At 63.9% G+C, this 27,744-nt stretch overlaps 1 protein-coding gene across 1 annotated transcript; it reads right to left on the bottom strand.

Annotated features, from left to right (window-relative positions):
* Nucleotides 1–395: 395 nt before the first annotated feature.
* LOC142826410 (sphingomyelin phosphodiesterase 5-like) lies at nt 396–25,632 on the bottom strand. The gene is made up of 7 exons (XM_075918646.2): nt 24,793–25,632; nt 19,272–19,344; nt 18,131–18,271; nt 16,746–16,835; nt 4,044–4,107; nt 2,492–2,645; nt 396–1,883 (listed from the first exon to the last, which is right to left on the bottom strand). The coding sequence occupies exons 1-7, from the start codon at nt 25,630–25,632 to the stop codon at nt 1,788–1,790; spliced, it is 1,458 nt and encodes a 485-aa protein (XP_075774761.2). The 3' UTR covers nt 396–1,787.
* Nucleotides 25,633–27,744: the final 2,112 nt, after the last annotated feature.

The following is a 27,744-nucleotide window of genomic DNA, read 5'->3' as shown; positions in this document are numbered from 1 at the left end:
CCCTGGAAAAATCATGGAGGGATCCTCAAGGAATCCATTTTGAGGCACTTGGACGAGAGGAAAGTGATCAGGAACAGTCAGCATGGATTCACAAAGGGCAAGTCGTGCCTGACCACTCTGATTAGCTTCTATGCTGAGGTAACTGGCTCGGTGGACATGGGGAAGTCAGTGGATGTGATAGACCTTGACTTTAGCAAGGCTTTTGATACGGTCTCCCACAATATTCCTGCCAGCAAGTTAAGGGAATGTGGATTGGATAAATGGACGGTAAGACGGATAGAAAGCTGGCTAGACTGTCGGGCCCAGCGGGTAGTGATCAACGGCTCGATGTCAGGATGGCGGTCGGTTTCTAGCCGAGTGCCCCAAGGTTCGGTTCTAGGACCGGTTTTGTTCAACATCTTTATTAATGACCTGGCTGAGGGGATGGATTACACCCTCAGCAAGTTTGCAGATGACACTAAGCTGGGGGGGGAGGTAGATACGCTGGAGGGCAGGGAAGGGTCCAGAGTGACCTGGACAGATCAGAGGATTGGGCCACAAGAAATCTGATGAGGGCCTTGGGAGGGAAGAATCCCAAACATTGGTACAGGCTGGGGACCAACTGGCTAAGCAGCAGTTCAGCAGAAAAGGACCTGGGGGTTACAGTGGATGAGAAGCTGGATATGAGTCAACAGGGGCCCTTGTAGCCAAGAAGGCTAATGGCATATTAGGTGCATTAGGAGGAGCATTGCCAGCAGATCCAGAGATGTCATCATTCCCCTTTATTCGGCTTTGGTGAGGCCACATCTGGAGTGTTGTGTCCAGTTCTGTCCCCCTCTCCCCACTACAAAAAGGATGTGGACGCATTGGAGAGGGTCCAGCGGAGGGCAACCAAAATGATTCGGGGGCTGGAGCACATGACCTATGAGGAGAGGCTGAGGGACTTGGGTCTGTTTAGTCTGCAGGAGAGAAGAACGAGGGGGGGATTTGAAGGGGATTCCAAGGAGGCTGGCGAGAGGCTGTTCTCAGTGGTGACGGATGCAGAACGAGGAGCAATGGGCTCAAGTTGCAGTGGGGCAGATCTAGGTTGGAGATTAGGGAAAACTCTTTCCCTAGGCGGGTGGGAAGCGCTGGGCTGGGTTCCCTGGGGTGGGTGGGGCGGAGTCTCCGTCCCTCGAGGTGTTTCAGTCCTGGCCTGACAAAGCCCCGGCCGGGTGGGATTGGGTGGAGCTGGTCCTGCGTTGGGCAGGGCGCTGGGCTTCCTGGCAGCCCTGGGGTTCTAGGACTCTCTGACCCTAAGTCGGTGCAGGACTGAGCCGGGCTGTGGGGCTGCCTGCTGAAACCGGTACTAGCAAGGGTGGAGGAGGGGAACGGTGCAGTCCATGGCATTAACCTAGGACGGGGGTGGCTCTTCTCCCCCCAAAGCGAGGCTTGCAAAGTCGCCCCTGCCCCCCCGACGGCCCCTGCGCCCTCCCCCAGACCCCCTCAACATGGTGCCCTCGATGGGAGCCTGATATGGCCAAAGAGCCTCAACTTGTTTCTTAAAGGGGCAGCCTCCTTTTTTCCCTTGACAATTCTGCTGCGGCTCTTCGCGTGTTGGGCTCTTTGTTACAGGGGTTGGCCGCCCCTGAGGTAGGAGCTTTTGCTTTGGGGCTACTGGACGGCACCGTTCCATCCCCAGTGAGCTGGGGGGCTGGTGTGGGGCTCAGGGAGCGGGGCCGCCCGTCTGGGGAGCACGTGTTCTGTCTCAGCAAGTCGCCCTGCTTGGATGCTCTCGGCTGTAGGCCCCAGGGCTGCACGTGGGGCCGTCACTGAGGCGCAGGCGTCACCAGCAGCCGCAGCCCCACAGCCACGTGGTCCGAGCAGTCGGCCAGCTGGGTGATGAAGGAGAACGTCTCCACCGTCTGGGAAAGCAACGGGACAGTGGCAGGAGCAGAGCAGGCTCCCCAGCTACCCCAGAGAATACAGCCCCCCCCCCCGAGACTACAGATCCCAGCATGCAGTGCGCCCAGGCCTGGCCACGCCAGAGCAGTGCAGCCTGGGACTTGTAGTTTCCCTGGGCTGCCCCCCCACCCTACCATCCCCTCTATCAACACTGAGCACTGGCATAGCTCACTACCCCTTCCGGGCCAGGCCAGGCGCCTGGCCCAGCCCCCGCCCCAGCACAGACACCTGCTGCCCCCCAGCCCCCGCCCCAGCACAGACACCTGCTGCCCCCCAGACCACAGCATGAGCCGCCCCCTCCAGTTCCCATCATGGACTCACATCCAGCCCCCAGCAACAGTCCCCACCCCAGCACAGACCCTTCCCCCCTCTCTGCCCCCCCCCCACCCCTTTCCCCCCACAGGCCTCACTGCCCCCCAGCCTCTGAGCCATGCAAGTCCCAGAGCTGGGCTCCAGGTTGCGTCTCCGGGCTCCCGCCTGGGGCTGTCCTATACCCTGAGGTATGGGGCCTGCCCTTGGCTCTGTGGGGCCAGGCAGGGCAGCAGCGGGGGCCCCATGGGGCACTCACCGTGGCCAGGCTGGGGTGGGGGCGCTCGCGGTGCAGGATGTAGTCGACGCGGCGCCCGGCCCAGGGGCTCCTCGGTGCCGACGGGTCGGGGCTGCCGTCCTGCAGGATGGGCCCCTCCAGGTACGTCTGCCGGCCCCCCTCTCGCTCCAGCGTCCTGGGGAGCACAAGGGGAGCCGTCGGGGGGACGCCATGCACGGGGGTCCCAGTGCAGGGCGGGGGCGGAGCCGGCCTTGGCGCAGGGCTGTAGATCTCCTGCTCCCCCCCTCGCTCCAGAGCCCGCAGGGACGGGGCTGCCGCGAGCTCTCCCCAGGCCTGCCCAAGAGCCGTGAGGCCGCACAGCGGGAGGTGCTTTAGCCAAGGGCCTGGGGTATCACCGGGGGAGCCGTTGCCCCCAGGGCTGCCCCGCTGGGGCATGTCCCTTCCCGCACGTGTAGCCAGCACCCCAAGGAGCGGCCCTGCTGCTCGCCCGGCCATGCCACAGCAACGGGCCGGGGTCTGCGACCGGCTTTGCTTTCCCGCTGGGCCCGCCTGAGCAGAGAGGCCCCACCGGACACGCGGCCCCGGCCCGGGCCTAGCCGGGAGGCTGCACTTGTCCAAGGGCGAGAGAGAAGGTTTCCCTGAGCACGGAGGGTTCCCACAGGACGGCGGGGGGCCAAACAGGGACGGCTCCAGTCCCCAGGCTCCCCTGCTAGCCCCCAGGCAGGCTGCTGGAACGGCCCAGCCTGGCTCCATTTCACAGACCGGACCGCCTCCCAGTCTGGTCCTAAGCACGGCCGGGCGGGGTCGGAGCAAAGGCCCATCCAGTCCAGGGTCCTGTCGGCCCACGGTGGCCACTGCCACGTGCCCCAGAGGGAGAGACCAGAACAGGGAACCATCACGCGACCCCTCCCCTGTCGCCCATTCCCAGCCTGTGACAAACAGAGGTAGGGACACCCTCCCTGCCCAGCCTGGCTAACAGCCATTGATGGACCTGACTGCCATGAATCTATCTAGCTCATTTTTGCACCCTGTTAAAGCCTGGTCTGCACAACATCCTCTGGCGAGGAGTTCCACAGGTTAACTGCACTGCATGAAGAAAAACTTCCCTGCATTTGTTTTAAACCTGCTGCCAGTTCATTCCATTTGGTGACCCCTAGTTCCTGTGCCATGAGAACAAGTCAATCACTTTTCCTTAGTGACTTTCTCCTCACCTGCCCTGACTTTCAGATCCCCAGAGCTCTAGGACCCACGGGGGCCCTAGACTGCCCCCCCTCTCCCGCCAGTGCACTAGGACCCTCGGGGCCCTGGACTCCCCCCCCCCCCATGCGCAAGGACCCATGGGGGCCCTGAACCCCCCCAGCACTCTAGGACCCACGGGGACCCTGGACTCCCCTCCCCCCCAGTGCGCGGGGGATCCTGCAGGTGGTGTAAAGTATCAGAGGGGTAGCCGTGTTAGTCTGAATCTGCAAAAGCGACGAGGAGACCTGTGGCACCTTATAGACTAACTGAAGTGTAGGAGCATAAGCTTTCGTGGGCAAAGACCCACTTCGTCAGATGCAGGTGGTGTAGTTACCATTTCAGATCCTCGGGCGTGGACACGGCCTTCTCGTGGATGCGGAGGTAGCTCAGCATGGTTCCTGCGGGAAGGACACGTCAGAGCCTGTGGGCTGCTGGAACGGGGCCAGTCGGGCAGGGGCGTCAGCGCTGAGACCTGGCCAGACACACGGGCGGCGCCTCGGGAGGCTGCCAACGGGTCCAACCTTGTGCTGCGCTCCTGGGGGACCCCCGCCCCCAGCACTAGGCCTGCCGGACGGGCCCCAGGGCCCTCAGCCTTAGGAGGCAGGGACACGCGTGGGGCCCCGCTAGGCAGGCAGGGGGGACGGGCCAGGGGCTGGGCCGGCTGGGGCTGACATGGGGCGTCAGGACGGCCAGTGGGAGAACCGGTCCCCGGGCCAGCGCTCGGGGGCTACACGACCGGTCCATCGTCCCTGGGGCAGGCCGGCGGCCAGAGGCCCCGGTTCACAGGCCGCAGCGCAGGGGGATGGTGGCGCCGCAGGAGCCGAGACGTGCAGCCAGCCAGCTTGCAAGCCACGTCCCACGTGCACCAGCTCCTCCCAGCTGCCCCGGCGGGGCCCTCACGGAGAACCCGAGCCCTGGACTCCGGCATCCGGCGGGTCACCAGGTGCCAGCGCGGCTCGTGTTCTCCGTGCGACGCAGCTTCCCCTCCGGCCACGCTGCGGGGCCTGGGGAGCGCCAGGCCGGGGCTGCTCTGGGGAGGTCGGGAGCAGAGCGTCACGGCGCCCGGAGGGGCTGCTCTGGGGAGGCCGGGAGCAGAGCGTCACGGCGCCCGGAGGGGCTGCTCTGGGGAGGCCGGGAGCAGAGCGTCACGGCGCCCGGAGGGGCTGCTCTGGGGAGGCCGGGAGCAGAGCGTCACGGCGCCCGGAGGGGCTGCTCTGGGGAGGCCGGGAGCAGAGCGTCACGGCGCCCGGAGGGGCTGCTCTGGGGAGGCCGGGAGCAGAGCGTCACGGCGCCCGGAGGGGCTGCTCTGGGGAGGTCGGGAGCAGAGCGTCACGGCGCCCGGAGGGGCTGCTCTGGGGAGGTCGGGAGCAGAGCGTCACGGCGCCCGGAGGGGCTGCTCTGGGGAGGTCGGGAGCAGAGCGTCACGGCGCCCGGAGGGGCTGCTCTGGGGAGGCCGGGAGCAGAGCGTCACGGCGCCCGGAGGGGCTGCTCTGGGGAGGTCGGGAGCAGAGCGTCACGGCGCCCGGAGGGGCTGCTCTGGGGAGGTCGGGAGCAGAGCGTCACAGCGCCCGGAGTCGGGAGCAGAGCGTCACAGCGCCCGGAGTCGGGAGCAGAGCGTCACGGCGCCCGGAGTCGGGAGCAGAGCGTCACGGCGCCCGGAGGGGCTGCCTTGGGGAGGTCGGGAGCAGAGCGTCACGGCGCCCGGAGTCGGGAGCAGAGCGTCACGGCGCCCGGAGGGGCTGCCTTGGGGAGGTCGGGAGCAGAGCGTCACAGTGCCCGGAGGGGCTGCTCTGGGGAGGTCGGGAGCAGAGCGTCACGGCGCCCGGAGTCGGGAGCAGAGCGTCACGGCGCCCGGAGGGGCTGCTCTGGGGAGGCCGGGAGCAGAGCGTCACGGCGCCCGGAGGGGCTGCTCTGGGGAGGTCAGGAGCAGAGCGTCACAGCGCCCGGAGGGGCTGCTCTGGGGAGGTCTGGAGCAGAGCGTCACGGCGCCCGGAGGGGCTGCTCTGGGGAGGCCGGGAGCAGAGCGTCACAGTGCCCGGAGGGGCTGCTCTGGGGAGGTCAGGAGCAGAGCGTCACGGCGCCCGGAGGGGCTGCTCTGGGGAGGTCGGGAGCAGAGCGTCATGGCGCCCGGAGGGGCTGCTCTGGGGAGGCCGGGAGCAGAGCGTCACAGCGCCCGGAGGGGCTGCTCTGGGGAGGTCTGGAGCAGAGCGTCACAGCGCCCGGAGGGGCTGCTCTGGGGAGGTCTGGAGCAGAGCGTCACGGCGCCCGGAGGGGCTGCTCTGGGGAGGTCGGGAGCAGAGCGTCACAGTGCCCGGAGTCGGGAGCAGAGCGTCACGGCGCCCGGAGGGGCTGCCTTGGGGAGGTCGGGAGCAGAGCGTCACAGTGCCCGGAGGGGCTGCTCTGGGGAGGTCGGGAGCAGAGCGTCACAGTGCCCGGAGTCGGGAGCAGAGCGTCACGGCGCCCGGAGGGGCTGCTCTGGGGAGGTCGGGAGCAGAGCGTCACGGCGCCCGGAGGGGCTGCTCTGGGGAGGCCGGGAGCAGAGCGTCACGGCGCCCGGAGGGGCTGCTCTGGGGAGGCCGGGAGCAGAGCGTCACGGCGCCCGGAGGGGCTGCTCTGGGGAGGTCGGGAGCAGAGCGTCACGGCGCCCGGAGGGGCTGCTCTGGGGAGGCCGAGAGCAGAGCGTCACGGCGCCCGGAGGGGCTGCTCTGGGGAGGCCGAGAGCAGAGCGTCACGGCGCCCGGAGGGGCTGCTCTGGGGAGGCCGGGAGCAGAGCGTCACGGCGCCCGGAGGGGCTGCTCTGGGGAGGTCGGGAGCAGAGCGTCACGGCGCCCGGAGGGGCTGCTCTGGGGAGGTCGAGAGCAGAGCGTCACGGCGCCCGGAGGGGCTGCTCTGGGGAGGCCGAGAGCAGAGCGTCACGGCGCCCGGAGGGGCTGCTCTGGGGAGGCCGGGAGCAGAGCGTCACGGCGCCCGGAGGGGCTGCTCTGGGGAGGCCGAGAGCAGAGCGTCACGGCGCCCGGAGGGGCTGCTCTGGGGAGGCCGGGAGCAGAGCGTCACGGCGCCCGGAGGGGCTGCTCTGGGGAGGTCGGGAGCAGAGCGTCACGGCGCCCGGAGGGGCTGCTCTGGGGAGGTCGGGAGCAGAGCGTCACGGCGCCCGGAGGGGCTGCTCTGGGGAGGCCGGGAGCAGAGCGTCACGGCGCCCGGAGGGGCTGCTCTGGGGAGGCCGGGAGCAGAGCGTCACAGCGCCGGGAGGGGCTGCCAGAGACCATCCAGGCGGCGGCTTTTGGTGTCTCCGTAACCCCGGAGGAGGGGGCGGGGTCAGGAGAGTTTGTGACTGTCCGGGGGGCTCAGTGTTACCCCCAGGCTGAGATAGTCATAGAGCCCTAGAACGGGAAGGGACCTCGCGAAGCATCGTGTCCAGTCCCCACCCTCATGCAGGACCCAGCGCCGTGTAGAGCATCCCTGACAGGTGTCTGTCGAACCTGCTCTCCCATAGCTCCAGGGCTGGGCGTCTCCACAGCCCCCCTCAGCAACGTATCCCAGGGGTTCACCACCCCGACAGCCAGGAAGTTTTTCCTAATGTCCAACCTCAACCTCCCTGGCTGCAGTTTAAGCCCCTTGCTGCCTGTCCTGTGCTCAGAGGCTGAGGGGAAAACATTTTCTCCCTTCTCCTTGTGACACCCTTTTAGGTACCTGAAAACCGCTCTCATGTCCCCTCCCAGTCATCTCCTTTCCCAACTAAACCAGCCCCGTTGTTTCAGTCTTCCTGCTTAGCTCCTGTTCTCCAGACCTTCCATCGTTCTCGTTCCTCTTCTCTGGACCCTCCCCAATTTCTCCACATCTTCCTTGAAATGCGGTGCCCAGAACTGGACACAAGACTCCAACTGAGGCCTAACCAGCGCAGAGTAGAGCGGAAGAATGACTCCTTGTGTCTGGCTCACCACACTCTGTCAGTGCAGCCCAGAATCACGTTTGCTTTTCATAGAATCATAGAATCATAGAATAATAGGACTGGAAGGGACCTCGAGAGGTCATCGAGTCCAGCCCCCCGCCCTCAAGGCAGGACCAAGCTCCGTCTACACCATCCCTGACAGATGTCTGTCTAACCTGTTCTTAAATATCTCCAGAGAGGGAGATTCCACCACCTCCCTTGGCAATTTATTCCAATATTTGACCACCCTGACAGTTAGGAATTTTTTCCTAATGTCCAATCTAAACCTCCCCTGCTGCACTTTAAGCCCATTACTCCTTGTCCTGTCCTCAGAAACCAAGAGGAACAAATTTTCTCCTTCTTCCTTCTGACACCCTTTTAGATATTTGAAAACCGCTATCATGTCCCCCCTTCATCTTCTTTTTTCCAAACTAAACAAGCCCAGTTCATGAAGCCTGGCTTCATAGGTCATGTTCTCTAGACCTTTAATCATTCTTGTCGCTCTTCTCTGCACCCTTTCCAATTTCTCCACATCTTTCTTGAAATGTGGCGCCCAGAACTGGACACAGTACTCCAGCTGAGGCCTAACTAGTGCAGAGTAGAGCGGCAGAATGACTTCACGAGTTTTGCTTACAACACACCTGTTGATACAACCTAGAATCATATTTGCTTTTTTTGCAACAGCATCACACTGTTGACTCATATTCAACTTGTGGTCCACTATGACCCCTAGATCCCTTTCCGCCATGCTCCTTCCTAGACAGTCGCTTCCCATCTTGTATGTATGGAACTGATTGTTCCTTCCTAAGTGGAGCACTTTGCATTTCTCTTTATTAAACCTCATCCTGTTTACCTCTGACCATTTCTCTAACTTGCTAAGGTCATTTTGAATTATGTCCCTATCCTCCAAAGAAGTCGCAACCCCACCCAGTTTGGTATCATCTGCAAACTTAATAAGCGTACTCTCTATCCCAATATCTACATCATTGATGAAGATATTGAACAATACGGGTCCCAAAACAGACCCTTGAGGAACTCCACTTGTTATCCCTTTCCAGCAGGATTTAGAACCGTTAACAACAACTCTCTGACTACGGTTATCCAGCCAATTATGCACCCACCTTATCGTGGCCCTATCTAAGTTATATTTGCCTAGTTTATCAATAAGAATATCATGCGAGACCGTATCAAATGCCTTACTAAAGTCTAGGTATATGACATCCACCGCTTCTCCCTTATCCACAAGGCTCGTTATCTTATCAAAGAAAGCTATCAGATTAGTTTGGCATGACTTGTTCTTCACAAACCCATGCTGGCTATTCCCTATCACTTTATTACCTTCCAAGTGTTTGCATATGATTTCCTTAATTACCTGCTCCATTATCTTCCCTGGGACAGACGTTAAACTGACCGGTCTATAGTTTCCTGGGTTGTTCTTATTCCCCTTTTTATAGATGGGCACAATATTTGCCCTTTTCCAGTCTTCTGGAATCTCCCCTGTCTGCCATGATTTTTCAAAGATCATAGCTAAAGGCTCAGATACCTCCTCTATCAGCTCCTTGAGTATCCTGGGATGCATTTCATCAGGACCTGGTGACTTGCTGACATCTAACTTTCCTAAGTGATTTTTAATTTGTTCTTTGTGTATCCTATCTTCTAACTTACCCTCTCTCTGCTTGTATTCACTACGTTAGGCACACCTCCAGACTTCTCGGTGAAGACCGAAACAAAGAAGTGATTGAGCATCTCCGCCATTTCCAAGTTTCCTGTTACTGCTTCTCCCTCCTCACTAAGCAGTGGGCCTACCCTGTCCTTGGTCTTCCTCTTGCTTTTAATGTATTTATAAAAGGTCTTCTTGTTTCCCTTTATGCCTGTAGCTAGTTTGATCTCATTTTGTGCCTTTGCCTTTCTAATCTTGCCCCTGCATTCCCGTGTTGCTTGCCTATATTCATCCTTTGTTAGTTGTCCTAGTTTCCATTTTTTATATGACTCCTTTTTTATTTTGAGATCGTGCAAGATCTTTTGTTTGCAACAGCCTCATACTGCTGACGCCTATTTAGCTTGTGGTCTGCTCTGACCCCAGATCCCTTTCTGCAGGATCCTCCCTAGACAGTCGCTTCCCGTTGTGTGTGTGACACGGATTGGTCCTTCCTAAGCGGGGCACTTTGCATGTCTCCAGTTTGGCCAGACCATTTTGAATTCTGACCCATCCTCCAGAGCACTCACAACCCCTCCCAGCTAGGGCTCATCTGCAAACGTAATGAGCAAGCTCATCTAAATCGTTGATGAAGATACTGAACAGAGCCGGTCCCAGAACAGACCCCACTTGTTCTGCCCTTCCAGCAGGACTGTGAACCATTAATAACTCCTCTCTGGGAACAGTTCTGCACCCGCCTTACAGTAGCCCCATGTAGGTTTTATTCCCTAGTTCAGTGGTCCCCAACGTTTTAGGGCTGCCGGGCGCCTGGGGGCGGGGCCACTCACGCGCTGCGCGTATGGGGGTGGGGCCGTGTGACGTAGTGGGGGTACTTGCTGGGCTGAGGTGACCCCTGCTGTCTGGAGCAAGACCCAGCAGGGAAAACCTCGCTAGGCAGAGGTAATGCCAAACTTGTTGAGCCAGGGGCCAGACACCCCCCATGGAGAGGAACAAAGGAAGGTGGAAGGCTGCCCTGGCTGGGGGGCAGGGCTGGAAGTTGGTTAGTTGGTTGGTGGCTGTCTGTGAGGATGGATGAGACAGCCTAGGGAGAGGAGCTGGAGTTTAGGGGCCCAGTCTCCCCCCAACTCAAGGGGGCCTGAGGCATCCTAGCCCAGCTCTGTGACCAGATTACATCTGTGCAGTGCTGTATCCTGGAGAGGCAATAAACTTCCCCAATTCTACTGGCTGGTGCAGTCTGTTTGTGCCATTTTGGGGTGCAGGAGACGGGGGACCCCAACGCGCCGTCACACTGGTGTCAGAAGTGGGATGCACTGCACCCCGTGGTTGAAGCTTCCAGCGGCGAGCGACAAGGCACAGTAGAAGCAAGAGCCCTGGAGCCAGGCGTGCTGGAGACAGAGCGAAGCGGTTCCTGGGAATCGTGGGGCGCTGCAGCACTAGACTGGTGAGTCTGCACCGAGGGGCCCAGCGGGCAGATGGCCTACGCCCGACTCTTGAAGGCAGAGCTGGTGGGGCTGTGCAGAGAGAGGGGCTTGCCTGTGCAGAAAGCAACCAAGGCCCAGCTGATTGCTCAGCTAGAAGAGAACGACCAGCCACAGGGCCAGGATCTTGTCCCCAGGGGAAGCAGCCAGACCCCCCCTGAGAGTGTGTCAGGCTCAGAGAGGGGGAGGAGTGCTGGAACTCACCGGAGAGATGAGACAGCTTCCCCCAGGAGGCCTGCAAGCTGCAGCCCATCTAGGGCAGGGGCCAGCCAAGCAGAGCTGCGGCGGCTGGAGATCCAGCTGCGGATCAGGGAATTGGAAGTAGAGGACCGAGAGAAGGACCGCCAGGACCGAGAGAAGGAGCGCCAAGATCGAGAGAGGCAGCGGCAGCATGAGCTGGCCATGGCAGAGCGGAGAACCGGCGGGGCACCGGCTGCGCCAAGTGCGGATGGGCCCCAGGGTCCCAGGACTGCCAGGCGCTTGGAGAGGCTCGTGGTGGCCCAATTGAAGGACATGGGTGACATAGACGGGTTCCTCAGCTCCTTTGAGAGGGCCTGTGGACTGCAACGGGTTCCCCCAGCTGACTGGCTGCAGGAGCTCATCCCCGCACTGAACCAGGAGGCGGCCGGAGTGCTCAGTCAGCTGGAGGACCTACAGCCAGGGGATTACAACCGAGTCAAGGAGGCCCTGCTGCACAAGTTCGGGCTGACCCCGGAGATGTACAGGAAGAAGTTCCGGGGGGTACAGAAAGGGCCACGGGAGACCTATGTGGACCTGGCCGCCCGCCTGGCGCAATACGGCCGCAAATGGGTGTCTGGAGTTGGAGCCCAGACTGCAGAGGAGCTGCTCAAGCTGGTCATGATGGAGCAGCTCTATGAAGTGTGCCCACCCAAACTGAGGCTGTGGCTCAAGGACCGGAGACCAGAGAACCCCCAGGAGGCCGGGAGACTGGCAGATGAGTTCACGGAGAGCCGGTCCGGGTGTGAACGGGAGTCCCGGAGAGAGAGGGAACCGCGCAGAGATCGGATCTCGGCTGAGCGACGGAGGGAGTCAACTACGAGGCGAGCCCAGGGAACAGGTCGTCTGTGCCCCAGAGAACCAGCCAGGGCCTGGACAGAGACAGCCCAAAGCCTAACTTGCCAGCGCTGTGGGCAAAAAGGCCACAAGAGGGCTCAGTGCACCAGGTCCCAGGACCGGGGACTTTCCAGGGTTAACTGGCTGTGGCGGGAGGAAGGGCAGGCTGCTTCAGAGGCAGGGGCTGGCAGGCAAACCTCAGCTCAGAGAGAGGGGAAGGATGCTCAGTGCACCTCCCCTGGGAGGTCTGATTCTCAGGAGGCGGATTTCTCTGTGTACCGGGTGGGGGCAGGGCGGCCCCTGCGGAGCGAGTGCCTCATACCCCTGGAGGTGGATGGTAGGAAGGTGACGGGCTTCTGGGACACGGGGGCGGAGGTGACTCTGGCCCGATCCGACATAGTGACCCCAGACCGGATACTACCCCACACCCAGCTGACCCTGAAGGGCATAGATGGGTCCCCGTTTAAGGTGCCTGTAGCCCGGGTGCATCTGAAATGGGGGGCGAAGAAAGGCCTCAAGGAAGTGGGGGTGCACCCACACTTGCCCACCGAGGTGCTGATGGGGAATGACCTAGAGGAGTGGCCCCATGAATCCCAGCGGGCTCTAGTCACTACCCGGAGCCAGAGCCAGCGGGGGGCTGACAACGTGGGTCCAGGGAAGGACTCCGGGCAGCGTCCTCAGGGTCCCATCCCAGTGGACACGGGGTCCAGCCAGGCTGGGACTCCGGACCTAGGCAAAGGTGGGGAACAGGTCCCGATCCCTACCTCAGCAGCTGAATTCCAGGCTGAGGTGCAGGCAGACCCCTCCTTGCAGAGGCTGAGGGACCAGGCTGGCCTCCGTGCAGCTCAGCCCCGGGGGAGAGGTGGCCAGGAGAGATTCCTGCGGGGGCGTGGACTCCTGTTCCGTGAATGGCTTCCCCCCAGGAAGGTGAGGGCATGGGGGGTCCAGCGGCAGCTGGTCGTCCCCCGAAAGTACCGCCTCAAGCTGCTGTATTTGGCCCACGACGTCCCCGTTGGGGGCCACCGGGGGATCCGGAGCACCCGGCTGAGGTTGCTCCAGCACTTCTATTGGCCGGGAATCTTTACAGCCGTGCAGCGGTACTGCCGGTCCTGTGACTCCTGCCAGAGGGGCGGGAAGGCCCAAGACAGTAGGAAAGCGGCTTGGGGGTCTCTACCCCAGATAGACCCTCTGGGCTTGCTGAGAGAGTTATGGGAGGGGAAGACCTCCCTGGATGGAGCATCGGGGGTGGAAGCCGCCCTGGCTGTCCAGAGAAGGCTCGCTGGGATCATGGCCCCGGCCCGAGAGACCCTGGCCAGAGATCAAGGCCAGTGGAAGGGTGGGTGTGACCCCCGAGGACAGGCCTGTGCCAGTCGCCCTGGAGCGGGGCGGCGAGTGGACAGAGGGAAGCCAGCTCATGTGGGGCCTCGCCACGGCCGGCCTGAGTCAAGGGGAGCACCCATGTCCCCGGGGCGGGTTCCCACGCAGAGGACCCGAACTTCCCTAGGTCACGAGCGGAGTGACCCTGCTCAGTTCGCTCTCGGAGGGGGGAGAACTGTGACGTAGTGGGGGTACTTGCTGGGCTGTGGTGACCCCTGCTGTCTGGAGCAAGACCCAGCAGGGAAAACCTCACTAGGCAGAGGTAAGGACAAACTTGTTGAGCCAGGGGCCAGACACCCCCCATGGAGAGGAACAAAGGAAGGTGGAAGGCTGCCCTGGCTGGGGGGCAGGGCTGGAAGTTGGTTAGTTGGTTGGTGGCTGTCTGTGAGGATGGATGAGACAGCCTAGGGAGAGGAGCTGGACTTTAGGGGCCCAGTCTCCCCCCAACTCAAGGGGGCCTGAGGCATCCTAGCCCAGCTCTGTGACCAGACTACATCTGTGCTGTGCTGTATCCTGGAGAGGCAATAAACTTCCCCAATTCTACTGGCTGGTGCAGTCTGTTTGTGCCATTTCGGGGTGCAGGAGACGGGGGACCCCAACGCGCCGTCACAGGCTGCTCACAGGCTCCGTGACTGGGGGTGGGGCCAAGCATGCGCCGCACGCCCGAGGTCGGCACCGGTATGTGCCACGATCCCGGGCAGGGGCTGCCCAGGTTCCGCGCGGTGCCCCCAGGGGCTGGGGCCGGGGCCTGGGTCAGGGTCAGGGCACATGCAGGGCACCCGGGGGCGGGGGGTCAGGGTCGGCACCGGCACACGCGGCACACCCGGGGCCAGCCATGCGTCCGGGTCTGGCACCTGCTACATGCCCGGGGGTGGGGGCAGCCCAGATTGCTCCGCGGGTGCGTGTAAAGGGCCCACGGGCACCGGGTTGGGGACCACGGCCCTAGTTCATTGATAAGAGCACGTGCGATGGTGTCAAATGCCTCACTAACGTCTAGTGCTAGAGATGTAGCCCTGGTAGACTGATCTTGCTGAAACAAAAGAGCACTAAGGAGAACTTTAAAGACTAACAAGATGGTTTATTAGGTGAGGAGCTTTCGTGGGCTGAGGAAGTGGGTCTGGCCCACGAAAGCTCCTCACCTAGTAAGCCATCTTGTTAGTCTTTAAAGTGCTGCATGGTCCTGTCTTTGACTAAAGTCCAGTATCCCACGTCCACCACTTCTCCCCTCTCCACAAGACTCGCTATCCTCTCAAAGAAAGCTGTCAGATTGTTTGACACGATTTGTTCTTTACAACCCCTGCTGGCTGTTCCCTGTCACCTTATTATCTTCCAGGTGTTTGCAGATGAATTCCGCAATTACCTGCTCCATTGTCTTTCCTGGTACAGACGTTAAACAGAGTCTGTGGTTTCCTGGGTTGTTCTTATTCCCTTTGAATAGCTGGGCACTAGATTTGCCCTTTTCCCGTCTTCTGGAGTCTCTCCCGATGCCCATGATTTTCCAAAGATGATCGCTAGAGGCTCAGATACCTCCTCTATCAGCTCCCTGAGTACTGTAGGATGCATTTCGTCAGGTGCTGGGGACTTGCAGACTTTTCTAAGTGATTTTTAACTTGTTCTTTTTTTATTTTATCGTCTAAACCTACCCCCTCCCCACTAGCATTCACTATGTCAGGCATCCGGTCACCATCAAACTTCATAACCAAAACCGAAACAAAGACGTCATTGAGCACCTCTGCTATTTCTCAGTTCCTGTTACTGTTTCTCCCTCCTCACTGAGCAATGGGCCGACCCTGGCCTTGGGCTTCCTCTTGCTCCTAATATATTTGTAGAATGTCGTCTTGTTCCCCTTTATGTCTGTAGCTAGTCTGAGCTCGTTTTGTGCCTTTGCCTTTCTAACCTTGCCCCTGCATTCCCGTGTTATTTGCCTATATTCATCCTTTGTCATTTGTCCTGGTTTCCACTTTTTAGACGACGCCTTTTTGATTGTGAGATCATGTAACGTGTCCTGGTTGAGCCAAGGTGGTCTCTTGCCAAACTTTCTCTCTTTCCTATGCAGCGGAATAGTTTGCTTTTGGGCCCTTAATAATGTCCCTTTGGAAAAACTGCCACCGCCCTTGTGACCTAGTGTGGGTGTTGTTACAGTCACGCACTGCTGGATTGGGTGTGTGTGTGTGACCTAGTGTGGGTGTTGTTACATTCACTCTGTGCTGGATTGGGTGTGTGTGTGTGACCTAGCGTGGGTGTTGTTACATTCACTCTGTGCTGGATTGTGTGTGTGTGTGTGACCTAGTGTGGGTGTTGTTACATTCACTCTGTGCTGGATTGGGTGTGTGTGTGTGTGTGTGTGTGACCTAGTGTGGGTGTTGTTACATTCACTCTGTGCTGGATTGGGTGTGTGTGTGTGACCTAGTGTGGGTGTTGTTACATTCACGCACTGCTGGATTGTGTGGGTGTGTGTGTGGCGTAGTGCGGGGGCTGTTTGCTCTGTGACATGTGTCCCCCTGCGCTGGGCCGTGCGATTCCCACGGACTCCCCCACCTGTGGATTGGCCCAGACCCCTCGGCCCAGCCTGCCCAGGTAACAAGGCTCCTCCCAGGGGGACAGACAATGAGGGGGGTGGAGATGCCACCTGGCTGGGGGCAGGGTCTGGGAGCGAGAGTTTCTGGCTCGGAGTTAAGAAGGGAACAGCCTGAGCTGGGTGCTGAGGGTTGGGGGGGGCGATGGAGCCCCTAACCCAGGGGGCTGAGGCGTCCTGGCCCTGACTCCTGTAGCCCCGTCCCGTCTGTGCTGGGCTGTGTCCCGGGGAGGAGGTGACCCCCCCCGTTCTACCGGCGGGTGGAGTCTGTTCTGGCTGCTCCGGGGGGGCAGGGGCGGGGTCCCCGCACACCGCCACAGAGAGCGAGGCTGGGCAGGACTCCCCGGATGTGTTGGGCCAGGCAGCTGCGGCCGGACACAGCAGAGAACTCCTGCCGGGACGGGGCGGGGGGCAGGGCCAGTCTGGGTGGGGCTAGGATGGGAGATGAGGCTTGGCGCAGGAGGGGGGTGGGGTGAAAGACCTGGGAGCCCTTTCCCACCCCCCCACAGGAATGAGGCTGCCTGTTCTCGGGGCCTGCGCCGCGCCCCTGGGAGCCAATAGACCTTCTCTTCTACCTGCCGCCTGAGAGTCCCGCCTGGCCAGGGACCCCCACACTCTGTGACAGCCCTTCAGTTGTTTTTCCTCCCACGGGACCAGCTCTCTGAGCTCCCCAAAATCAGCCTTCCTGAAATCCATCGTCTCCCTCCTGCCGTTCCTTAGCATCCCCCCCTCGTGCAGCGCGGCCTCCCCTTGGCATTCCCAGCGACAGCCCCACATCTTCCTACCCCACTGGTGCCTCTCTAGAGACGGGGGTGGGGAGGGGCCCAGGCAGAGCAGGGGCGGCTCCCCCGGAGGACCGGCTCTCGCCGTTATCTGCAGCCAAGCCAGGGCCGGCTCGGAGAACTGAGGCACAGAGGGCAGCCAGGCTGGGCCGTCCAGACACGTACCTATGGCCCAGGGCTGGTCCTGCCTGGGCCCCACTCGGCATGGGTCGCGGTACTTCTGGAAGATGCCGTGGGTCTGCTCCAAGCCGTCCCCTGGGGAGAGCCGGCAGGGTGAGTGGGCCCTTCTGCCCCCCGGTCCTTCCCATCCTGCTGTCCCTTCCCCTCCCCCTCCTTTCCCGCTGCCCCGCCCTCCTCTCCCACTACCCCGGGGGCTGCCCCTCCCCCTCCACTCTGTGTGATGAAGGGGAATTTTCTGTAATACTTTTATTCCCGTGTGTGCCTCAGTTTCCCTTTGTGACCCCAGCAGAGAGCAGGGCCTCGTGCGTGTCACTCGCTGTGCGGGGGAGGGACTCTGCGGTTGGAGCAAATCCAGCTCCACGGCGGCCTAGGGAGACCAGAGACGTCTCCCGGAGCGAGGGGCCGACGCCCGGGACGTGGGGGCTGGGCCGGGTCCGCGGCAGAGACAGGGAGCCCCAGGGCGGGTCCCGTCGTGCGGGGCTGGCTCCTGGCGCGGGGCCTCTGTCTCCCTGGGCGAGCCCGAGAGCTCGGTCTTGGGGCCAGGCGAGTAGCCCCAGGCCTCAGAGCCTGGTGCCCTGCAGGGCCCGACCCCCACGGCTCCTGGGCCTGGCCCGCCTGCAGGGAGCCACGGGCGAGACGGAGGCCTTGGGCCCCAGGCCTGCCCAGGGAGCGTGGGAACCCTCGGGGTGCGGCCCGCTGGGGGGTCACTCCCCGGGGACGGGTTAGAGCTGGGCACAGCCCCCCCCGACTCCCTGCCTGACGGCCCCTCCCCCTCTCCATGCCCCTCCCTTCCCTCCTGTGACTCCCCACAGCAGCCCCCTCGCTTCCCCCCCTGACTCCCTGCCCGGCGGCCCCTCCCCTCTCCATGCCCCTCCCTTCCCTCCCCCCGTGACTCCCCACCCAGCAGCCCCTGCCCCATCTCTCCTCCTTGCTTCCCCCCCAAAACCTGCCCAGTGGTCCTTCCCCCTCACTTCCCCCTCGACTTCTCACCCAGTGGCCTCTGCCCCTCCCCTCTCCTCCCTCTCACTTCCCCCTGTGACTCCCTGGCTGGCGGCCCCATCCCTCCTCTCCCCCTCCCCCTCCCCCTCCCCCTCCCTTCCCCCCCCCCGACTCCCCACCCAGCAGCCCCAGCCCCTCCTCTCCCCCTCCTCCTTGCTTCCCCCCCAACACCCGCCCGATGGTCCTTCCCCTTCCCCCTCCCTTCCCCCCCTGAATTCCCACCCAGTGGCCTCTGCCCCTTCCCTTCCCTCCCCCTCACTTTCCCCCTGTGACTCCCCACCTGGAATCCCCTCCTCCTCCTCATCGCCTCCCCCCCAGCAGCCCCTGCCCCTCCCCTCCCCTGCCCCCGGCTGCCCCGGGCCAGGCCCCACCCGTGGAGCAGTTGTCAAAGTTGAGGTCTCCGCAGAAGACGTCGAAGGCGACGACGTCCCCGTCCTGCCCGTGGGAGTCTTGGAACAGCCGCGCCCAGGAGAGCGCCTGGGAGAGCTGGTCGTAGCGGGTCTGTGCGTCAGCTGGGGGGGGACAGGGCTGTTACCGGCTGCCCCCGGCTGCACTCCGGGCAGGGGGAGGAGCAGGGGGAGGCCGCACTCGGGACATGGAGGTAAGTGGGGCAGGAGAGGGGGAAGGGGCTGCACTCGGGGCATGGGGGTAGGTGGGGCGGGGAGGGGGAAGGAGGCTGCACTCGGGACATGGGGGTAGGTGGGGCAGGAGGGGGGAAGGAGGCTGCACTCGGGGCATGGGGGTAGGTGGGGCAGGAGAGGGGAAGGTGGCTGCACTCGGGACATGGGGGGCAAGTGGGGCGGGGGGGGGAAGGAGGCTGCATTCGGGGCATGGGGGTAAGTGGGGCGGGCAGGGGGAAGGAGGCTGCACTCGGAGCATGGGGATAGGTGGGGCAGGAGAGGGGGAAAGGGGCTGCACTCGGGGATGGGGGTAGGTGGGGCAGGAGAGGGGGAAGGTGGCTGCACTCGGGACATGGGGGTAAGTGGGGCGGGCAGGGGGAAGGAGGCTGCACTCGGAGCATGGGGATAAGAGGTGGGGCAGGAGAGGGGGAAAGGGGCTGCACTCGGGACATGGAGGTAAGTGGGGCAGGAGGGGGGAAGGAGGCTGCACTCGGGGCATGGGGGTAGGTGGGGCAGGAGAGGGGGAAAGGGGCTGCACTCGGGGATGGGGGTAGGTGGGGCAGGAGGGGGGAAGGAGGCTGCACTCGGAGCATGGGGGTAGGTGGGGCAGGGGAGGGGTGGGGGGCACAGCTGAATGCTCCCAGGCTGCTCAACCCCCCTGGTGGCGGAGGTTGGCCACTGCAGACAAGAACTGTCCTGTTCAGTGTGTCCCTTTGACGGGGCCCTGGGGGGCTGCTCCAGGGACCACAGAGCCCAGGCCCCATGGCTGGGACCGAACCCCCCCCACCGCCCTGGGCGCTGGCTCGGCACTGGGCCAGGGGGCGCCGCTCCAGGCGCTGGGCCGTCCATGCTGGGCTGCTCCCAGGAGCCGGGGAGGGAGGCCCCTGCTCACCGGCTGGAGCGTGCAGGTGGGTGCAGTTCAGGTAGCCCACGATCCTCTGGCCTTGCGCCATCCCCAGCTGCACCTGCACGAGAAACGGCCTGTTACAAGCTGGGCCCAGCGCGCGGCCGGCTCGCCCCTCCTCCGAGCCCGGCCCCAGACACGGCCGCAGGGCCAGCCCCATGTGCCTCCCACCGGCCAGGGCTCCGCCCCCCAGACCGAGTGACAGCAGGGGGGGAGCACGGCCCACAGCCTCGGGGCAGCGCAGTGGGACAGCCAGAACCAGCTGTTTGCTCCTTCCTGTAGTCTGAGGGGGCAGGGCCCCATGGGGCACAGGGGCCCCCAGGGAACGGCTCCTCTGTGCACAGGGGTCAGCAGCTGATTGGGGCATGTTGGGAACAGGAGAGCTCAGACTCCCCCACCCCGGAAAAGGGAGAGATCAAGGGACATGACCAGGGCTACTCAGCGAGTCCCAGGCAGAGCCGGGGAGAGACCCCAGTGGCCGTGACTTCCAGCCCCTGCTCTCTGCTGCTGCGCCTCTGGCACCTTTCTGGGTCTTCATGAGAGCAGGCGGCTCAGTGGTGCACCCCCTGGTGTGTGTGTGCCCCACATCTGGAGCACAGAGCCCAGATCCCGGCCTGGCCCCGCCAGCACAGACAGACCCCACCCAGCATCAGCATTGAGGACACAGCTTCCACAGCCCCTCTGCTCTAGATGTGGGGTGCACACACACCAGGGGTGCACCACTGAGCTGCCTGGTCCCACGCATACCTGGTGTGACGTAGTGGGGGTACCTGGCTGGTTTCTATGCTGCTGGCTCTGGGGTAACCCCCACTGGCTGCCGTGGGTACCATGACCCAGCAAAACAGGATGAGTCACTATGCAAACCAGTATGGCCAGACACCCCCCATGGAGAGGAACAAAGGAAGGTGGAATGCTGCCCTGGCTGGGGGGCAGGGTTGGAAGGGAGTTGGTTGGCTGGCTGTCTGGGAGCATGAAAGAGACAGCCTAGGGAAGGGGGCTGGAGTTTAGGGGCCCAGTCTCCCCCATCTCAAGGGGGCCTGAGGCATCCTAGCCCAGCTCTGTGACCAGATTACATCTGTGCTGTGCTGTATCCTGGAGAGGCAATAAACTTCCTCTATTCCACCGGCTGGTGCAGTCTGTTTGTGCCATTTTGGGGTGCAGGAGACGGGGGACCCCCAACGCACTGTCACACTGGTGTCAGGGGTGGGATGCACTGCACCCCATGGATGAAGCTCCCAGCGGCAAGCGACAAGGCGCTGTAGAAGCAAGAGCCCTGGAGCCAGGCGTGCTGGAGACAGAGCAAAGCGGTTCCTGGGAATTGTGGGGCGCTGCAGCCCTAGACTGGTGAGTCTGCACCGAGGGGACCAGCGGGCAGATGGCCTACGCCCGACTCTTGAAGGCAGAGCTGGTGGGGCTGTGCAGAGAGAGGGGCTTGCCTGTGCAGAAAGCAACCAAGGCCCAGCTGCTTGCCCAGCTGGAAGATAATGACCAGCCACAGGGCCAGGATCTTGTCCCCAGGGGAAGCAGCCAGACCCCCCCTGAGAGTGTGTCAGGCTCAGAGAGGGGGAGGAGCGCTGGAACCCACCGGAGAGATGAGACAGCGTCTCCCGGGAGGCCTGCAAGCCGTAGCCCATCTAGGGCAGGGGCCAGCCCAGCGGAGCTGCGGCGGCTGGAGATCCAGCTGCGGATGAAGGAATTGGAAGCAGAGGACCGAGAGAAGGAGCGCCAAGATCGAGAAAGGGATCGCCAGGACAGAGAGAGGCAGCGACAGCATGAGCTGGCCATGGCAGAGCGGAGAACCGGCGGGGCACCGGCTGCGCCAAGTGCCGATGGGCCCCAGGGTCCCGGGACTGCCAGACGCTTGGAGAGGCTCATGGTGGCCCAATTGGAGGACATGGGTGACATAGACGGGTTCCTCAGCTCCTTTGAGAGGGCCTGTGGACTGCAACGGGTCCCCCCAGCTGACTGGCTGCAGGAGCTCGTCCCCGCACTGAACCAGGAGGCGGCCGGAGTGCTCAGTCAGCTGGAGGACCTACAGCCAGGGGATTACAGGCGAGTCAAGGAGGCCCTGCTGCACAAGTTCGGGCTGACCCCCGAGATGTACAGGAAGAAGTTCCGGGGGGTACAGAAAGGGCCACGGGAGACCTATGTGGACCTGGCCTCCCGCCTGTCACAATACGGCCGCAAGTGGGTGTCTGGAGTCGGAGCCCAGACCACAGAGGAGCTGCTCAAGCTGGTCCTGATGGAGCAGTTCTATGAAGCGTGCCCACCCAAACTGAGGCTGTGGCTCAAGGACCGAAGACCAGAGAACCCCCAGGAGGCTGGGAGGCTGGCGGATGAGTTCACGGAGAGCTGGTCCGGGTGTGAACGGGAGTCCCGGAGAGAAAGGGAACCGCGCAGAGACCGGATCTCGGCTGAGCGACGGAGGGAGTCAACTACGAGGCGAGACCAAGGAACAGGTCGTCTGCGCCCCAGAGAACCAGCCAGGGCCTGGACAGAGACAGCCCAAAGCCTAACTTGCCATCGCTGTGGGCAAAAAGGCCACAAGAGGGCTCAGTGCACCAGGTCCCAGGACCGGGGACTTTCCAGGGTTAACTGGCTGGGGCGGGAGGAAGGGCAGGCTGCCCCAGAGGCAGGGGCTGGCAGGCAAACCTCAGCTCAGAGTGGAGGGAAGGATGCTCAGTGCACCTCCCCTGGGAGGTCTGACCCTCGGGAGGCGGATTTCTCCGTGTACCGGGTGGGGGCAGGACGGCCCCTGCGGAGCGAGTGCCTCGTACCCCTGGAGGTGGATGGTAGGAAGGTGACGGGCTTCTGGGACACGGGGGCGGAGGTGACTCTGGCCCGATGCGACATAGTGGCCCCAGAGCGGATACTACCCCACGCGCAGCTGACCCTGAAGGGCATAGATGGGTCCCCGTTTAAGCTGCCTGTAGCCAGGGTGCATCTGAAATGGGGGGCGAAGGAAGGCCTCAAGGAAGTGGGGGTGCACCCGCACTTGCCCACCGAGGTGCTGATGGGGAATGACCTAGAGGAGTGGCCCCATGAATCCCAGCGGGCTCTAGTCACTACCCGGAGCCAGAGCCAGCGGGAGGCTGACAACGTGGGTCCAGGGCAGGACTCCTGGCAGCGTCCTCAGGGTCCCATCCCAGTGGACACGGGGTCCAGCCAGGCTGGGACTCCGGACCTAGGCAAAGGTGGGGGACAGGTCCCGATCCCTGCCTCAGCAGCTGAATTCCAGGCTGAGGTGCAGGCAGACCCCTCCTTGCAGAGGCTGAGGGACCAGGCTGGCCTCCGTGCAGCTCAGCCCCGGGGGAGAGGTGGCCAGGAGAGATTCCTGCGGGGGCGTGGACTCCTGTTCCGTGAATGGCTTCCCCCCAGGAAGGCGAGGGCATGGGGGGTCCAGCGGCAGCTGGTCGTCCCCCGAAAGTATCGCCTCAAGCTGCTGTATTTGGCCCACGACGTCCCCGTTGGGGGCCACCGGGGGATCCGGAGCACCCGGCTGAGGCTGCTCCAGCACTTCTATTGGCCGGGAATCTTTACAGCCGTGCAGCGGTACTGCCGGTCCTGTGACTCCTGCCAGAGGGGCGGGAAGGCCCAAGACGGTAGGAAAGCGGCTTGGGGATCTCTACCCCAGATAGAGGACCCTCTGCGCTTGCTGAGAGATATGGGAGGGGAAGACCCCCCTGGATGGAGCGTCGGGTGTGGGAGCCGCCCTGGCTGTCCAGAGAAGGCTCACTGGGCTCATGGCCCCAGCCCGAGAGACCCTGGCCAGAGATCAAGGCCAGCGGAAGGGTGGGTGTGACCCCCGAGGACAGGCCTGTGCCAGTCGCCCTGGAGCGGGGCGGCGAGTGGACAGAGGGAAGCCAATTCATGTGGGGCCTTGCCACGGCCGGCCCGAGTCAAGGGGAGCACCCATGTCCCCAGGGCGGGTTCCCACGCAGAGGACCCGAACTTCCCTAGGTCACGAGCGGAGTGACCCTGCTCAGTTCGCTCTCAGAGGGGGGAGAACTGTGACGTAGTGGGGGTACTTGGCTGGTTTCTATGCTGCTGGCTCTGGGGGTACCGGGACCCAGCAAAACAGGACAAGTCACTATGCAAACCAGTGGCCAGACACCCCCCATGGAGAGGAACAAAGGAAGGTGGATGCTGCCCTGGCTGGGGGGCAGGGCTGGAAGAGGGTGAGTTAGTTGCTGTCTGGGAGCATGGAGGAGACAGCCTAGGGGAAGGGGCTGGAGTTTAGGGGCCCAGTCTCCCCCATCTCAAGGGGGCCTGAGGCATCCTAGCCCAGCTCTGTGACCAGATTCCATCTGTGCTGTGCTGTATCCTGGAGAGGCAATAAACTTCCTCTATTCCACCGGCTGGTGAAGTCTGTTTGTGCCATTTCGGGGTGCAGGAGACGGGGGACCCCTAACGCGCCGTAACACCTGGTAACGTGACAAACCCCCAGTCCTGTCCCTGCCCAGCAGGCCCAGTGCCCTGCAAGGAGTGGAGGCCCGGGGGCAGATGCAGGGGGCAGTGCCCCTTGGTGCCCTGCACTGCCCCCTTCAGACTGCCAGGGGAGTGGAGGTATCAGTGGATCAGGCTAGTTCTGACTCCAGAGGTATCAGTGGGTCGGGTTGGTACTGACTGCAGAGGTATCAGTGGGTCGGGTTAGGACTGACTGCAGAGGTATCAGTGGGTCGGGTTAGGACTCACTGCAGAGGTATCAGTGGGTCGGGTTAGGACTCACTGCAGGGGTATCAGTGGGTCAGGTTAGGACTCACTGCAGAGGTATCAGTGGGTCGGGTTAGGACTCACTGCAGGGGTATCAGTGGGTCGGGTTAGGACTCACTGCGGAGGTATCAGTGGGTCGGGTTAGGACTCACTGCAGGGGTATCAGTGGGTCGGGTTAGGACTCACTGCGGAGGTATCAGTGGGTCGGGTTAGGACTCACTGCGGAGGTATCAGTGGGTCGGGTTAGGACTCACTGCAGAGGTATCAGTGGGTCGGGTTAGGACTCACTGCAGGGGTATCAGTGGGTCAGGTTAGGAGTCACTGCAGAGGTATCAGTGGGTCGGGTTAGGACTCACTGCAGGGGTATCAGTGGGTCGGGTTAGGACTCACTGCAGAGGTATCAGTGGGTCGGGCTGGTCCTGACTGCAGAGGTATCAGTGGGTCGGGTTAGTCCTGACTGCAGAGGTATCAGTGGGTCGGGTTAGGACTCACTGCAGGGGTATCAGTGGGTCGGGTTAGGACTCACTGCAGGGGTATCAGTGGGTCGGGTTAGGACTCACTGCAGAGGTATCAGTGGGTCGGGTTAGGACTCACTGCAGAGGCAGTGAAACGTCGTCGGTGTCGGTGACCGTGCTATGACTAAAGGGTGCCAGCCCCCTGCTTTCAGCTGCCGCGCCTCCCAGTCCCGCCCCTGCCCAGCAGGCCCAGCGCCCCGCGGGGAGCGGAGGCCCGTAGGCAGAGGCAGGGGCAGCGCCCGCAGCGCCCCCTTCAGGCTGCCAGGGGAGCAGCGACTCACCTGCACGCAGAGCAGCCCCTTGGCGGACAGCGCGTCCTCGCCGGCCCCGTTGGGGTAGCAGTGGTACTGGGCGGCCAGCAGGGGGTGCCGGCTGGCCAGGAAGAGCCCGCTGTTGAAGACCTTGGGGGCCCGGCAGCCCTGCAGGCCGTAGACGCCCACGTCGTAGAGGATGTGCCGGTAGAAGGGGCTCAGCCGGCGGCAGAGGCGGGTGGCCGCCCGCTGGTCGAACACCTCCTGCAGGCACAGGAAGTCCACGCCCGGCGGGAAGGAGGCCGAGATCTGCCCGGCCCCGCGCTCCCCGTCGGGCATCTCAATCACCACGCTGGCTGCGGTGGCCCCGTACCTGGTGGCCCCGTCCCTGGGGCTGGCCCTGGCCTCCCCCTGCGTGAGGCGATGGCCGAGGATCTCCGCCCGCTGCTGCGTCTGCCCCAGGTTGCTCCACTTGGCCAGGCTGCTGGGCAGGAGGCAGACGTTGGCGCTGATGAAGCTGAGGGCCTGACCTTTGCCCGGCAGCTCCCACGCCGCAGGCTGGTGCGCGAGCTGGGTGTATTTGTAGGCGAAGGGCCTGCGGGCAGCCTGCAGGGGGAGCCAGAGCAGCAGGCCCAGGAGGGCGGCCGGCAGGGTGAGGATGAACAGCAGCAGCAGCGCGGAGCCCAGGAACAGCACCCGCAGGGGGTAGCAGACGCAGCACTGCTGCTGGCGCTGCTGCTTCTCCGCCGTGGTCTCCCTGAGGTCGAGCAGGCCGTCCACGGCCCAGTAGCTGGGGAACAGCAGGGCCTGGGCCAGGCGGTGGAGGCCGCGGAGGGGCCGGTTCGGGAACGGAGACTCCCGCAGGACCATGGCGCGCGGCACCAGGGGCGTTCCTGCTCCGGCTGCTTCCCTGGGCTCCGGTCACGCCTGGCCACGTCCGGCAGGGCAGCGGCTGCTCCCGGCCGGCCCGCCCCGGTCACTGCGCTTCGCCGGTGGGGCGCTGCGGGAAGAGAGCGCGGGCAGAGGTCAGCACGGCCAGGGGGGCCGGGCAGCAGGGTCTGTCCCAGGTCGCAGGCCCCGACCGGTGTGGGAGAGGGGGCGTCTCGCTCTCTGGGGTGGGGGAGGGGCAGGTCCCGTCCGGTGTGGGAGAGGGGGCGTCTCGCTCTCTGGGGCGGGGGAGGGGGCAGGTCCCGTCCGGTGTGGGAGAGGGGGCGTCTCGCTCTCTGGGGCGGGGGAGGGGGTAGGTCCCATCCGGTGTGGGAGAGGGGGCGGCTCACGCTCTCTGGGGCGGGGCAGGGGGCAGGTCCCGTCCGGTGTGGGAGAGGGGGCGGCTCACGCTCTCTGGGGCGGGGCAGGGGGCAGGTCCCGTCCGGTGTGGGAGAGGGGGCGTCTCGCTCTCTGGGGCGGGGGAGGGGGCAGATCCCGTCCGGTGTGGGAGAGGGGGCGGCTCACGCTCTCTGGGGCGGGGGAGGGGGTAGGTCCCGTCCGGTGTGGGAGAGGGGGCGGCTCACGCTCTCTGGGGCGGGGCAGGGGGCAGGTCCCGTCCGGTGTGGGAGAGGGGGCGTCTCGCTCTCTGGGGTGGGGGAGGGAGCAGGTCCCGTCCGGTGTGGGAGAGGGGGCGTCTCGCTCTCTGGGGCAGGGGAGGGGGGCAGGTCCCGTCCGGTGTGGGAGAGGGGGCGTCACGCTCTCTGGGGTGGGGGAGGGGGCAGGTCCCGTCCGGTGTGGGAGAGGGTGCGGCTCACGCTCTCTGGGGCGGGGGAGGGGGCAGGTCCCGTCCGGTGTGGGAGAGGGGGCGGCTCACGCTCTCTGGGGCGGGGGAGGGGGCAGGTCCCATCCGGTGTGGGAGAGGGGGCGGCTCACGCTCTCTGGGGCGGGGGAGGGGGCAGGTCCCATCCGGTGTGGGAGAGGGGGCGGCTCACGCTCTCTGGGGCGGGGGAGGGGGCAGGTCCCGTCCGGTGTGGGAGAGGGGGCGTCTTGCTCTCTGGGGCGGGGGAGGGGGCAGGTCCCGTCCGGTGTGGGAGAGGGGGTGGCTCACACTCTCTGGGGCGGGGCTCCACCAGCCCTGCTGAGGGTCGAGGTTCGGCCCCCCCCCAGCCTGGCCTCATGCCAGTGTCCCAACCACTGGGCCGGACGGGACCTGCCCCCCCCCCGCCACAGAGAGCGTGAGCCGCCCCCTCTCCCACACTGGATGGGACCTGCCCCCCCCCCCCCGCCCCAGAGGGTGTGAGAGCCGCCCCCTCTCCCACACCGGACGGGGCCTGCGACCCTCCCCGCCCCCCACAGAGCGTGAACCGCCCCCTCTCCCACACCGGACGGGGCCTGCGACCCTCCCCGCCCCCCACAGAGCGTGAACCGCCCCCTCTCCCACACCGGACGGGGCCTGCGACCCTCCCCGCCCCCCACAGAGCGTGAGCCGCCCCCTCTCCCACACTGGAGGGGCCATGGAAGGGCTCGGGCAGGCTGGTGGGGATGGAGGGGCCAGGCTCTGGGCACGGGGGATGGGCGCTGCCTGGGCCAGGGCACCAGCCCGGCCAGGGCAGGGAGGGTGTGTGAGTCCCTCCATCAGCTCGCAGGGGTCCTCCCCCGGGCTCTCCGGAGTCTCCCCCCCTCCTCCCACCTGGGCCACCTGCCCGGCTCCAGCCCCCCCGCTCCTCACCCCTCCCCTTCATTTCAGGGGCCAGGACGCCTGGCCGGGGAGTGGGGTCTAGTGGTTAGAGCGAGGAGGGGGGGTGGACTCTGGGCTCTCGCCCTGGCCGGGGAGTGGGGTCTAGTGGTTAGAGCGGGGGGGGGGGGGGAGGGGTGGACTCTGGACTCTTGCCCTGGCCGGGGAGTGGGGTCTAGTGGTTAGAGCCGGGGGGGGTGGACTCTGGACTCTCGCCCTGGCCGGGGAGTGGGGTCTAGTGGTTAGAGCGAGGGGGGGTGGACTCTGGGCTCTCGCCCTGGCCGGGGAGTGGGGTCTAGTGGTTAGAGCGAGGGGAGGTG

This window comes from Pelodiscus sinensis, chromosome 2, assembly GCF_052426305.1.
Source record: "Pelodiscus sinensis isolate ZL-2025 chromosome 2, ASM5242630v1, whole genome shotgun sequence".
NCBI lineage: Eukaryota > Metazoa > Chordata > Testudines > Trionychidae > Pelodiscus > Pelodiscus sinensis.
This window is presented reverse-complemented; position numbering and strand designations above follow the sequence as displayed.

Excerpts from the sequence above, each read along its gene's own strand:
- LOC142826410 (XM_075918646.2), bottom strand. The coding sequence starts at position 25,632 with ATGGTCCTGCGGGAGTCTCCGTTCCCGAACCGGCCCCTCCGCGGCCTC. Across the intron at positions 4,108-16,745 it reads GGACCAGCCCTGGGCCATAG|GAACCATGCTGAGCTACCTC; the intron begins GTACGTGTCTGG and ends TCCTTCCCGCAG. Across the intron at positions 1,884-2,491 it reads CCCACCCCAGCCTGGCCACG|ACGGTGGAGACGTTCTCCTT; the intron begins GTGAGTGCCCCA and ends TTGCTTTCCCAG.